Source organism: Leptodactylus fuscus, chromosome 1 (genome assembly GCF_031893055.1).
Source record: "Leptodactylus fuscus isolate aLepFus1 chromosome 1, aLepFus1.hap2, whole genome shotgun sequence".
Lineage (NCBI taxonomy): Eukaryota > Metazoa > Chordata > Amphibia > Anura > Leptodactylidae > Leptodactylus > Leptodactylus fuscus.
Window position 1 is genome coordinate 254,273,494 of NC_134265.1, and position 13,677 is coordinate 254,287,170.

At 41.6% G+C, this 13,677-nt stretch overlaps 1 protein-coding gene across 1 annotated transcript in view; it reads right to left on the minus strand.

The window, feature by feature from the left end:
• Window positions 1–5,139: 5,139 nt before the first annotated feature.
• The window catches only part of LOC142217437 (sodium/hydrogen exchanger 9B2-like), a 38,272-nt gene continuing 29,734 nt past the window's right edge, over window positions 5,140–13,677 (minus strand). The window contains exons 10-12 of the mRNA XM_075285685.1: window positions 12,102–12,210; window positions 7,242–7,378; window positions 5,140–5,376 (exon numbers count right to left, since the gene is read on the minus strand). Of these exons, the coding sequence (XP_075141786.1) occupies window positions 5,140–5,376; window positions 7,242–7,378; window positions 12,102–12,210 (483 nt within the window). The remainder of the gene's footprint in view (window positions 5,377–7,241; window positions 7,379–12,101; window positions 12,211–13,677) is intronic.

Below are 13,677 nucleotides of genomic sequence, written 5' to 3' on the forward strand. Positions count from 1 at the left end.
CCTCCACAGTCACCAGATCTCAATCCAATAGAGCATCTTTGTGATGTGGTGGAACGGGAGATTCGCATCATGGCTGTGCAGCCGACAAAACTGTGTGATGCCATCATGTCAATATGGACCAAAATCTCTGAGGAATGCTTCCAGCACCTTGTTGAATCTATGCCACGAAGAATTGAGGCAGTTCTGAAGGCAAAAGGGGGCCCAACCCGTTACTAGCATGGTGTACCTAATAAAGTGGCCGGTGAGTGTGTATGTGTATATATATATATATATATATATATATATATATTTATTTTTTTTTGTGTGTGTGTTTCCTTCACTAATATAATAATAAATGGTAGCATTTCAAATATGGCTTGAAAAAAAAGCAATTCTCCAGCAAAAAATATTGGTGCCTTCCTGGAGCGTCACCAGTTTGCTTCTATGCATTTCAGATATACATGTGGCAATGCTAGCGTTTTCTGTATAGGTAGAATAGGGACAAAGTCTGCAGAGGAAAACTCTGAAAATGCAATGGAAAATCAAGTGGAAAAAAAACATGCCATGGGCTTCTGCCACTTTTTTTGCTGCAGTTCGCTATGTGGGGCCTATAAGGTTTGTTCACATGTAGAAATTTTAATATTGATTCTACTTACAAATCAGCACCAAGTTCCACTCTGAATCTGCCTCCCGTTGTTTTCAGTTTCAAAGCAGGGTGATGATAAAATAAGTGTCCTGCTCAGTCTTGTCGCAGATTTCGTGGCTCAGCCGCATCAGGAAGCTGGAAAGCAATCTTAGGGTAAGTTCACACTGAGTAAACGCTAGCTTATTTTGTAGAGTAAAATTACACTTGTAAATTTTGCTATCCCATTGACTTCAATGATATTTTTTTACACGTGTATAAATACGCCTGTAAAATGTCATTGAAGTCAATGGGAGTCTTATTTTTACACGTGTATTTTGCAAAAATACACGCGCGTTTACTCAGTGTGAATGCACCCTTAGGGTCCATTCACACAGTTTTTGGCGCTGTTGTTGATGCTGAATCCGCATCAGAATCCACGTGGGAAAAAAGCCTCTTATTGAGTTCAATGGGTTCCTTTTTCCGCTAGTGCGACAAGCTCTTTCTTCAGGCGGATTCCGTGGCAGACATCCACCTTGTCACACCTCTCTCCAGACTAAGCCCATTCATTTGGGCCTAATCTGAAGTGGAATGCCAGTGCACTGCACTGGCATCCAGGCGTGGCTAGCCACTTTTTGGTCCGGAATCTGGGACGGCCTCCGCGTCAAATTCCGGACCGAAAAAATCCACCTGAACCTGGCCTAACTCCTCCACAAACTCTTCAGCTTGTCGAATTATTTCAGCATCAGTAATCTCTTCAATACTGTAATTGAAAAGTTGTATCACCCAAATCTGGTTCTGGATAATCACAACATCCATAATTTATTTTTTTAACATACCTGTTCGATATTGAAGCCGCTGCTCCCACTGGAGGGTCTGTGTCAGTGGTACTGCTTCTTTTTTTTTTTTTTAATGTAGAGTGTAAGCCCTATATAGGGCTCACAATGTACATTTTTTTTTCCCTATAAGTATTTGCGTGGATTTCCTCCCATACTCCAAAGTCTAACACGGGGAGAACATACAATCTTCTTGCAGATGTTGTCCTTGGCAGGACTCCAATGCTGCAATGCTAACCACTGAGCCACCGTGTTGCCCCTTATTAAAGAGGACCTTTCACCACTTTTGGGCACATGCAGTGTTATATACTTCCAGAAAGCCGACAGTGCGCTGAATTCAGTGCACTGTCGGCTTTCCCGATCTGTGCCCGGTGTACAGAGCTTACGGTGCCGGTACCGTAGTGCTCTATGGTCAGAAGGGCGTTTCTGACCATTAGCCAGAGACGTCCTTCTGCCTCGCGGCGCCTATCGCGCTGTACTGTGGAGCGGGGAGGAACGCCCCCTCCCTCTGCTCACACAGCTCGTCCATAGACGAGCATTATCAGGAGAGGGAGGGGGCGTTCCTCCCTGCTCCACAGTACAGCGCGATAGGCACCGCGAGGCAGAAGGACGTTCCTGGCTAATGGTCAGAAACGCCCTTCTGACCATAGAGCACTACGGTACCGGCACCGTAAACTCTGTACACCGGGCACAGATTGGGAAAGCCGACAGTGCGCTGAATTCAGCGCACTGTCGGCTTTCTGGCAGTATATAACACTGCCTGTGCCCAAAAGTGGTGAAAGGTCCTCTTTAACTGCTGTTCTGAAGGATCCAGTCTTCAACCAGCGATCCATTGCTGAAAAATCAAATTAGGAATGTTTTTCGAATAACACGTGGCGAACAACTGCAAATACTGCGCAAACTATACTGACACAGCAAGGATTCAGTGACCGCTCAATACAAGTGTGAAAGATGACTAAAGCACTTCCGTCCGCAAGTACAGTTTGTTTAGTGAATATACGAGACTGGCGTATTAAGCCGGAAAGGGCGGACTGAGACCAGTTTGGAAGTGCCATCCGACCATGAAGCGTTAATCCACCGGCCTCGTATATTCACTGAACAGACCGTAGTGCCGCGCCGGTAGAATATTAGGAGTGTATGTGAACCAGTATTTTAATTTTGAAACCCTTCACATCTATCTGTTATTGTTAACCGTTTATTATCGCCATATCGCGGAGCATCTGTATATGGTTCGCGGAGCACTTGGTGTTCTGCGGATTACAGTTTGGAAAATGCTGCACCAGAAGCATTGGTGCCAATCTTAAACTAGTGTTTCTTGAAAAAAATTTATTTTGTATAAAATTTTTATTTTAATTTTACATGCATTTTTCTGTGTGAAACAGACAATCTGACATGAATCCAAAGTCATTTAGTCAGTTATTGCACCAACTAATTAATATACAGTACATATAAAAAAATACATCAGTCATCAGCAATAACGTAACAGAACAACATTACAGGCATGTTCACTGCTGATTTTAATATGGATTTCAGCATGTACTCTATGTAGAAACCTACTTGAAAAACAAGTGTATATCACATTCCTTTAGCTACAATTGGAATCCATATTGTAGTTTATATGTGTTATGCCTCCAGCAGGTATCTCTTATTACCTGTCATAGCTCCATCTAGTGGCCATTGTGCAAATTGCAAACCACCATACCTTTTCCTGTGTGTCCCACTAGAGCCACCGTAGTTCCTTCCCACAACCTGGTGTCATCACCAGGCTACACTGTAAGTCTTTTTTACTTCAGGCATGGACCCTGCCACATCATCATATACCTTCTCCAAGACTTGGGCCTTAAGTAGCATCGTTGGTATGTAATAGCTATACCCAGCACTATACCTTCATGTATTACATATATTGTTATGTTTCCACACTCCCTAGCATAATTTCTATCTATAGTTGTTCTAGCTAGTAGACCATGCTCATTGAGCCAGACCCAGCTCCCATTCCAGACCACATGTAACCATACACATCATAGATGTCTATTACCTCCCCACTACCACAATGTTACATATCTGATGTTCCTTCCAGCAAGATACATGTACAGTTTGTGTCATAGTGTGCTGTTATGTAATAGTAATGCCTGCATAGCCATGTCATAGAAGATTGTCTGCCATAGTAATATGTATACAGTTTGTGTCATGGAAGATTACCACATGCCCATTGTAACTGCAATGTACTGTTTTCTCTTCCCCAGTTTCACCCTATCCCTTGTAATAAAAGCAAAGTTTGGACACCTCTCCAGAGTGCATGAGTTACTGGGAAGGAGTTTAGCTGCCTGTCAACCTATACCCCACACACATAGGGAGGACAGAACAATATGCATGGGCTTTTTACGGCAAGTTCACATGGAAACCTCTTCCGATGTGTGGCTTTTCAGCGTGGCTAGCCGCTCCTGATTAGGAGCTGGATTTTGAGTCAAAATCAGCCTGCAAAAAACTTCATGTGAACATACCCTTAGGGTCCATTCACATGGAGGAAAATGGTGAGGAATTTGGTGTAGAATTTCAGCGCTGAAAAAAAGCCTCCCATTGACTTCAAGAGCAAGTAGAAAAAAAGAACCCATTGAAGTCAATGGGAGGCTTTTTTTTTTCAGCGCTGAAATTCCACACCAAATTCCTCACCATTTTCCTCCGTGTGAATGGACCCTTAGTGTGTGGATTTTAAATCCACATTAAAAAAAAAGGATTTGTGAATTCAATCTTGAGGTGGTTTCCTCAGAAGTGTTGGTGAGTAGTAGCATTCGATCGAATACCTCGCTGCCATAGGAATGCGTGTAAGTGGCCGAACACCAAGGGGTTAAACACATCGAATATTCAATGCGCTTAACCCCTGGGTGTTTGGCTGCTTACATGCATTCCAATGCCGGCGAGGTATTCGATCGAATGCTACTCGCTCACCTCTAGTGGTGAGTACTTGCAAATTTCCCCCTGTGTCCATTCCCTTTGGCTCAATTGTAACCAATATGACTGACAAAGTTTTCTGTGATTTTTTTTTTTTTTTTTTTTTTTACGAAGTTTTGGTTTATTTTAAAGGGTATAAAACATAAAAAAACCACTATTTACATTTGGTAACTCTGAAATTGTACCGACCCATAGAATACAGGTGACATGTCATTTTAGCTGCACAGTGAACGTTGTTAAAATGAAGCCCATAAAAAGTCACACAAATACAGTTTTTCACCTATTCCACCCAATTCTGAATTATTTTCCCAGCTTCCCAGTACACTGTACAGAATAGTAAATGGTACTGTTTCAAAGTCCAATTTGTCCAGCAAAACTTAAAGAGATTGTCCAGGATAAACTTTTTTTTATATTCGGTCAGAGATGGTGCAAAAAATAATTTTTTTCAGTGAATAACATCTGCCGTGTGACCATGTCCTAAATGTATTATCTTTTGTTTGGCACTGTGGTGTATAGCAGCAGATATAGAAAGCTATGCATTTATGACAGATATAATATAGATACTCAGTATAAATAACAATTAATTTTACTTGTATCGAAATATAGTATATTCAACAAATCAAAACTATAAATACTTAGTTTATTTTTTTAAATGAGTTAAATATATTTCATAGAAAAAATTAAATTGCAGCTACAGCAGCAAACACCAATAATTAAAAAAAAAAAAAGCGTGGAAAAAGGGAACGTCAGGCGTCAGACCATGCCACAGGCTTCTGTCCTGTTCTCTGCCACTTCAGATTCTTCTGTTTCTATACATGGGTTTGATTTCTGGAGCATTTTTGGTCCCGTCATACCAATGATCAAAGCGCCTATCGGTGCAGTGAGCAAGATACCTAGGAAAGCTACTGTAAGCACATCCATGCCATAGTCTTCAAATTGTTTATTTCCAGTGTGTCTTGCCATATCCAGGGCTACAGAGCCTATAGCAGCCTGAAAAATAAAATAAAATAAAAAATTTATATATATATATATATATATATATATATATATATATATAAAAATATATATCATATCTTTGAAAATACAGTTAACTTTAAGTCAAGTTGTTTAGGTTACCCTTCATTCTTCACAAACTAACACTGAACTGATTCAACCCTTTCACTGCAGGGCATTTTTGGAGATTTCGCACCTCTGCTAGCCAGAAAATTTTTCACACTTTCGAGATGTACAAATAAAATCTAAACCACACCATAACATGTCATATTAACCCACAAAACCCAAATATTTTTCTAAAATAAACATGTGGCACATTGGCAAAATGCCTATCTGACCTTCATATACACAATTTAATCAATTTTGTACCAAACTGAAAACTCACACTCCAGCTGAGAATTACACGCACAGATACACAAACAATAGAAAACTAATACGTCAAGTTCTGGGGGTCTTTTTGAGCACTTATATTGTTAATCTAGGTCATCAATATACTTGATCACCAGGGGTCCGCCAATGGAACCACAGCAAATCAGCTGTATGAAATGGCCACATCGCTCAAAACATCACTTTCATTGGTCACATGGTACTGCAACTCAGTCCTATTCAAATGAAATGGGCAGGACTACATTACCAAGGACAAACTCTACACATTATATGGTGCTGTTCATGGAATTCAGTGAAAATGCCATATTGTTCAACCGAAAGTGCCCCAGAAGGGTGTTTCTGACAGTGAAGGTAGCAGTGACGTCATTCTGACACTGTCCAATTAGCAGAGGACAGTGTCAGAGCGGCTTCAGCAGCACTTCTCTCTCTACTGAACTGAGAAGAGCCGGAGGAGCAATTCACTGTAGCAATGTCACTGAAGTGACATTGCTCCTCTGGCTCTTCCTCTCAGTCCTGTAAAGAGAGAAGTGCGTGATCTCACGAGAAGTCACAAGATCACGCTGCTGAAGCTGCTCTGACACTGTCCTCTGCTAATTGGACAGTGTCAGAAGGACCAGAATGACGTTGCTGCTCTCTTCACTGTCAGAAACGCCCTTCTGACAGTGAAGGTATTCATTAACATACAGGGCGCCAGAAATAACGGGGCTCAAAACTCAGCAACGAGGGGGATAGAGAGAGGATTGAAAGTGCCCCAGAGTCTGTGCAGCATCGCCTATAACATGGTGCAGAAAATTGCACAGCCTTGGGGTGGTGAAAGGTCCTCTTTAACATAGTTGCAGCTTTCTTGGGCTAAGGCCCCACAGGACGTCCGGCAGCAATAATGCGCTGTGGGAAAAATCGCAGCAGGAACGCATTGTGGTTCTTCCCACAGAGCTTTAATCAGAAAGTTTGCAGAGTTTCCCTCCACAGACTTTCTGTTATAATTATATCTATGGGGAAACTGTCAGCGTTTCTGTAGATATAATTGACATGCCACGATTTCCAAGACCGTGCTGGTTTTGGAAATCAAGGTGTGTACGCTCTGCCGTTTTTAACACAAAGTGGGCATGGGATATGCTAGAATCCCATCCACTTTACACTTACTGTAAAACTCTGCGATTTTTCCTGCAGCTTTTCCGTCCCGTAGGCTCCTGGCCTAAGGTTAAGGCCCCACGTTGCGGAAACCCAGCTTTTCTTGTTGCAGATTTTGTTGCTTTTTTGAGCCAAAACCAAGAATGGCTACAAAAGGAATGGGAAATATATAGGAAGTTCTTATATTTTACCTTCTGCTCAATCCACTACTGACTTTGGCTCAAAAAATGCAGCAAAATCTGCAACAAAAAAAGCTGCATTTTGGGGCCTCAGCCTTAAACTTCTAGACTAAAAACTTTGGTTGGAATTATTTTAGGCAGTATAGTTACAAATAGAGTCCTTACCTGAACTGTAGCTTTAGGCATCCATGCCAAAGAAATGAATACTTTTTCTTTCTTATTAAAACCTGCCCAGGACACCATTAGGAAAGTGAAGCATATTCGTATGATCAATGCAATTCCAAGTGTCGCAACGCATAGTCCTTCAATTTAATCAGAAAAAAAGAACATTTTGATAATAAATAAATGCAAAAAATAAAATATTCCATGATAGACAGATCTCATTGATCTGTGTTTTCTGTTGACTGGCAGTTAAGTCTAATTCTATGCTGATGAATTCTTATTAATACATTTACAGCAACTGGAAATTCTATTTCTTATATACAGCTCCATACATAAACATCATAGTAAAAGATAACATGGTGGCCAGTACTAGAAGGAGCTTACGGCATATTTTTATCATAAATGCCTTCAATAGTTGGCCAACGTTATCTTATAAACCCACTAGCTGGTACCCGCGACTTCGTCTGCAGTAATTGTAGAAGTGGGTATATACAGGCGCGGGTAAGGTTTTCGTACTGTGTATAAGGTATGGGATATGAAATGTAACTTTGTATCTTGTTTTTGCTGTAATTCTGAGAGCACATGAGACTTTTGTGATGAATGTAATTTGTATTTCAGCTGCTATACGGTGTTGTTATAAACTGTACATAGTGTCTTTGGGACAGAGATATTTCAAGTGAATATACTTGGATATACGACATTGCATGATTTGTTATTTTCCGCCAGTACATGTAAGTTTTGGGCACAGGTTACTCTTGAGCAAGCAACATAAAGTCTGTCCCTGTGCATGACAGTTTAGTAACTCCATGCGCCTCTTATTAATAGCAATTAACCCCATCATGTCCCTCACATTAACCCTTGTGTAAGAGTTACTGATATGTGAGAGACTTGGAGGTAATAATTAAGTATCTTCATTATTGAGGTCTTTTATTATTACCTCCATATGTCTCACATATTAGTAACCTTTATATGAGTCACACAGGGGTTAATATGAGGGACATGATGGGGTTTATTCCTATTAATATGAGGCACACAGGGTTTAATATGAGGGACATGATGGGGTTTATTCCTATTAATGTGAGGCACATGGAGTTACTAAGACTAAACTAATAACCCCAAATGCCTGACATTAATGAGAACAGTAATCCTATATACCTGTGTGTTTTTCAGTTTCACTTTGCTAGCAGCTTCCTCTTCTCCTCAGGGAATGTTTGCAGGATGCAGACTACTATAGCAGGCACAGACCTGAGCGATTAAGCTCCACCCCCTGGGTTTCCTGCACCCCTCTCAAAGGGGAGTGTCCTTATGCCTCAGCTCTAGCAGCCCACTGAAGAGACTCGGACTTCATTTAACTCTTGCAGGTCCTGTGCTGCTGGTGTGCCAGTGAAATATGGCAGGAGTGCCACTCTTGGCACGTGTGCCAGGGGTTGCTGACCTCTGCTGTAGAGGGTAATATGAATTTTGTGGCTTGCTATGGTCCAAAGTGTGTGAGATTGCAGAGATAGTGATGTGAGTTTGGGTTTTGTGGGGGTCCTGGGCTAAACGTATGTGCGCTATTGTGACGAAAAGTAGCCTATTGCGCAATCGAGTGTAGTAACTATGTTTGTGGAAAATTTCAGCCAAATCGGTCGAGCGGGTTTTGCGTGATTGAGTAACAAACATCCAAACACACAAACCCACAAACATCCAAACTTTCACCTTTATAATATTAATAGGATATCGTTGTAAGAGATCTGGAGCTCCAAATTAGAAAAATCAGATAAAATCAGTTTGTGGAGCTGTATTCTGCATCCAACAGCTCTCAGCAGTTCCAGTTATCTGACTCCACAAATGCCTTTTTTAAAGATGACCTTTTGCCGATCTGGGCACAGGTAGTTCCATATACTGCTGGCTTTTCCGATCTGTGCCCCGGGTGAAGAGCTATCGGTCCCAGTACTGTAGCTCTTCACAGTCAGAAGGGCGTTCCTGACAGTCTGTCAGGAACGTCCTTCTTCACAGCAGCGCCTATAGCGCTATACAGTGTGAGGAGGGAGGAACGCCTCCTCCCTCTGCTCACAGTGCTCGTCCATAGACGAGTATTATCAGGAGAGGAGGGGGCGTTCCTCCCTGCTCACACAGTACAGCGCTATTGGCGCTGCTGTGAACAAGGACATTCCTGACAGACTGTCAGGAACGCCCTTCTGACTGTGAAGAGCTACGGTAACAGCATCAATAGCTCTTCACCCGGGGCACAGATCGGGAAAGCCAACAGTGCGCTGAATTCAGCGCACTGTCAGCTTTCCAGCAGTATATAAAATCGCCTGTGCCCAAACCCATGAAAGGTCCTCTTTAACTAGCAGCACAGTATACAGCTCCCCAATATCTTGTTATCTATTACTTTATTTCCCTTACTTGTATAGCACCAGTATATTCCACAGCACTTTACAGCCATTGTCAGTTTCTGTACAATATAGTAGACACAATCTAAAGTCCCTATCAGAAGATCTTAGGAGTGTGGGAATAAATCTACACAACATGGGGAGAACATACAAATTCTAGATCGTATTTGTACATAGGACTGCAAGGCAACCATGTTAACCTGTTATGGTATACAGTGAAAAGCAGTTTCCTATTACTGTATATTTGTAATACTAAGGGGGCGTTCAAACTTGCAGCCATGTCCACCCACTGAGTCTTCATCCTATTCCCCAGAGCAACAGCGTAGAGAACGGCCTCCCAGCGGTCAGTTTTAAAACCTATTCATTTGAATGGGTTTTAAAAGCAAGCCGCCTATCTCCATATGCAGCCTCTCTGTGGGGAAACCGTTTTTTTTGACTGGACACAAAGTCCTGCATGTTCAACTTTGTGTCCGTGCTAAAAAACAAAACAAAAACAAAAACGTTTCACCACAGAGAACTGAATAGGACGGAGACACGGCAGGCAGACACGGGCGCAAGTGTGAACGCCCCTTAAAGAGGAGCTGCTGTCACTAGTCTGGATATGTCTGTTTTAGTAAAACATAATATTAGTATAGATTTATAATATTATATTAACAAATAAAAGTTTTTCGACCATCTTTTTCTAAAACTGTGCATAATGCTTGTTCCTCCATGACGTTTATGAACTCACGTGTAAGGGAAGGAAAGCTTGGATCTATAGGAAGCTACTTTCCAAAAGCTGGAGCAAGTTTTCCTTTTTCCACTAAAGATGATGTAGTTGCATAGTTGCATTTTTTTCCTGGTAACAAACTAGCTAGAATCACCATTAATAGAGAGAGGTGGAGACTCCCTTTTTAACAGCTGTAGCATACAAACAATGGAACCGCACACTCTGAAAAATCAATAGTTGGTGGTGCAGGCACAAAAGGGTTTTCCAACCCTGAACAGGAAATAATGATTCTGCCACACATGTTCTTGAGTGAAAGGTGAAAACAATTTTTAATTCGTGACTTCAGCTCAAGCACAATAAATAACACGCCATATATGAAGAAATTATGGTACAAAACCCGAGCTGTAGTAGAACGTTTTGGTCTGACGACCTTCATTAAGTTAGATCTATGTAAGCTCTGGTGGAAGAGAGGACATGGCGTCACTCAAGAAAATGTGCGGCAGAATCATTATTCCCTTTTTAACAGCGGCCATTGTTGCTTGAGCTGAAAGTCTTGCCCCCATAATTTCTCTGCTCACAACATTAGGTAGCAAGGGAAAAAGGTCTCATGTCTAGGCCAGGAGTATAAGGGGGTTTGAAGTAATGACGGAGGGGACATAAGTGTTGTAGGGACGGCAGAGCATATAGTGCAGTTCCCAATGATGAGGCAGATGGACTATGGGTCCTATGAAGGAAAGAAGTCAGGTCAGTACAAGAGTGTGTGGTGGCTGAAGTGTGGGCATTGTAACGAGGGGTCACAGTTAGGCGAGCCTGTGAACCCCAGAGCAATAAATTTTGAATTTTGCCTCGGAACACAGCCATGAAGAATGAAGTCTAAACCTCCTCATCTTCCAAGAGCAACTTCTCCCAACAATCTAGGAGCAATCTGGTAAGGAGCAACACTTTTTCCAGCATGATGGAGCACCATGTCACAAGGTGAAAGAGATAACCAAGTGGCTTAGTGAAAAACCATTGAAATTTTGGGTCTATGGCCAGGAATCTCCCCAGATCTCAATCCCATTGAGAACCTGTGGCCAATCCTCACAAAGAGGATGTACAAAGAAAAACTGTGATAAACTCCATGTACTGGATGGATTGCCATCTGTCAGGATTTGGCCCAGATGCTGATATCCAGTATGCCTGGTTTGAATTGCAAAAATCTTCAATTATAAGGGTCAATGCTGTAAATAATGTGGGTGATTTAACAATCCATATATGCCAGTTTTCTAAGGTAGAAGGATGATATTGCAACGTACATTTGGCGCACGGCCCTTTCTTGTGCTAAACATGCACCACAACCGCCTTTCTGTACCTCACTCGCCACACTGTGCAATCCCACATATTCGTTATATTATTTAGTTTTATGGCAGTGAGTTATAATGGAAATCTATGCCAGTTTGTAACTGGACTGGATTTCCATTCTGGCACTGGGACATGTAGACTGGAGCCTCTTCATAAATCACTTGTTTTCCCTGCACCTACTGAGGCCTTGATTAAGAATGGTGTACAATATCCCAGTCTTAATATATCTCCCTCATTGAATCTTTGCATAAAGTTAAAGTGTTTCTACATAAAAGTTTAAAAACATATGAGATGCTAATAATTGTACTTTAGTATACCACAGATACATCTGGCTAAAAGATCTAAATTTATTGAAGCAGCAAACTTTGCGAAAAACAAAACTTTTGTCCGTTATATTGCTACATTGCTTGTTGTTTTGCTAGAGTTTAGATTTACCTACGGTCTCTGGCCTCAATGACGAAACAGATATTTCTGAGCCAATCAAGCTAAAGAGTAAAGGCTGGAAAATATCCCAACCAACCGCAATTATGTCTTCAACCACTGCCTGTAAAAAAAAACAACAAAACATACTTGTCAGAATTCTTACATGGCTGGGCAGAAAACAGGAACAACACAGAGAATATAACCAGGTGTACATACGAAAACAACTGCTAAGTGGTGGCTTCAGGCAATACAGCCACATCTATTGCCAGCAGGTGCTCACACATCAAGAAAACACTCAAGCTGTTTAGATAAATGAAGGCTATGTGCACAAGAAGGCGTTTTTAATTAAAGTGAAAGACATTTGGTGTAGAAAATAAATAATTCTGTTCTTTATTGTTTTTGTCTCTGTATGATTCTGATAATGGGTTTTTCTTTGTAGCTTGTACCGTTCCTCCTTACCTTCCTGAGCTTCCCCCTTCTTCTTCTATTACCTTTCACCCTCACCCACCCTTCTTCTTCCTTTCCTTCTCTTTATCTCTGTGCATTAGCTCTGACTAGGAATCCATGTTGCACATTAGGGTTTAAAACCTTTCCCTGGCGGCATTAAAGGGATCCTATCATACAAACGCTTTTTTTCACATTAACACGTCGGAATAGCCTTAAGAAAGGCTATTCTTCTCCTACCTTTCGTTGTCTTCTCTGCGCCGCCATTCCGTAGGCAATTCGGTATGCAAATGAGTTCTCTCACAGCACAGGGGGAGTCTCCAATGCTGCAAAAGAACTCTCTCCAGCACCGCCTCCATCTTCTTCAGCAAAGTCCTCTTCACCTGTCTTCTTCAATGCAGGTTTCAGACTTCTAGGCCTCGGGCAGAGCAGACGGCGCATGTCCACAGACCACAAGAAAATGGCCACTTACACAGTATTGTAAGCAGCCATTTTCTTGTGGCCTGTAGGCATGCACCGTCTGCTCTGCCCGAGGCCTAGATGTCTGAAACCTGCACCGGAAGAAGAGGATGAAGAGCCCGTTGCTGACGAAGATGGATGTGGCGCTGGAGAGAGTTCTCTCGCAGCATTCAGGACGCCCTCAGTGTTGTTTGGGATTTCTACGGAATGGCGGCGCAGAGAAGACAACGAAAGGTAGGAGAAGAATAGCCTTTCTTAGGATTATTCCAACATGTTAATGAGAAAAAAAGCTTTTGTATGATAGGATCCCTTTAAAACAATTGTCTAACGGATCATTATTTTACGTCGTGTCTTCCAATACCTACATGCCACCACTGGCTTTGACAGTGACTTAATGTAAAAATGTTATTGTTACAGAACTCCTTCTATTGTATTCTTCAATACCTTTACAAGCACTCACATTGTTGCTGTGTCTCCTACCTTTTGTATATAATATTCTAAGTAACCTTTTTAGACTACCATTGTAAAATGTTAAAAATGCAATAAACAAATTGTTAAAGGACTATGCGTGTATTCATACATCCCTTTCATTAACAAATCGTGAATATTGGCCATCAAAAAAATAGAACCTGTCCGATTTTTGATCTTTTTCCCCAGATCCCTGAGCAGTCTCAAAGTCCATGAA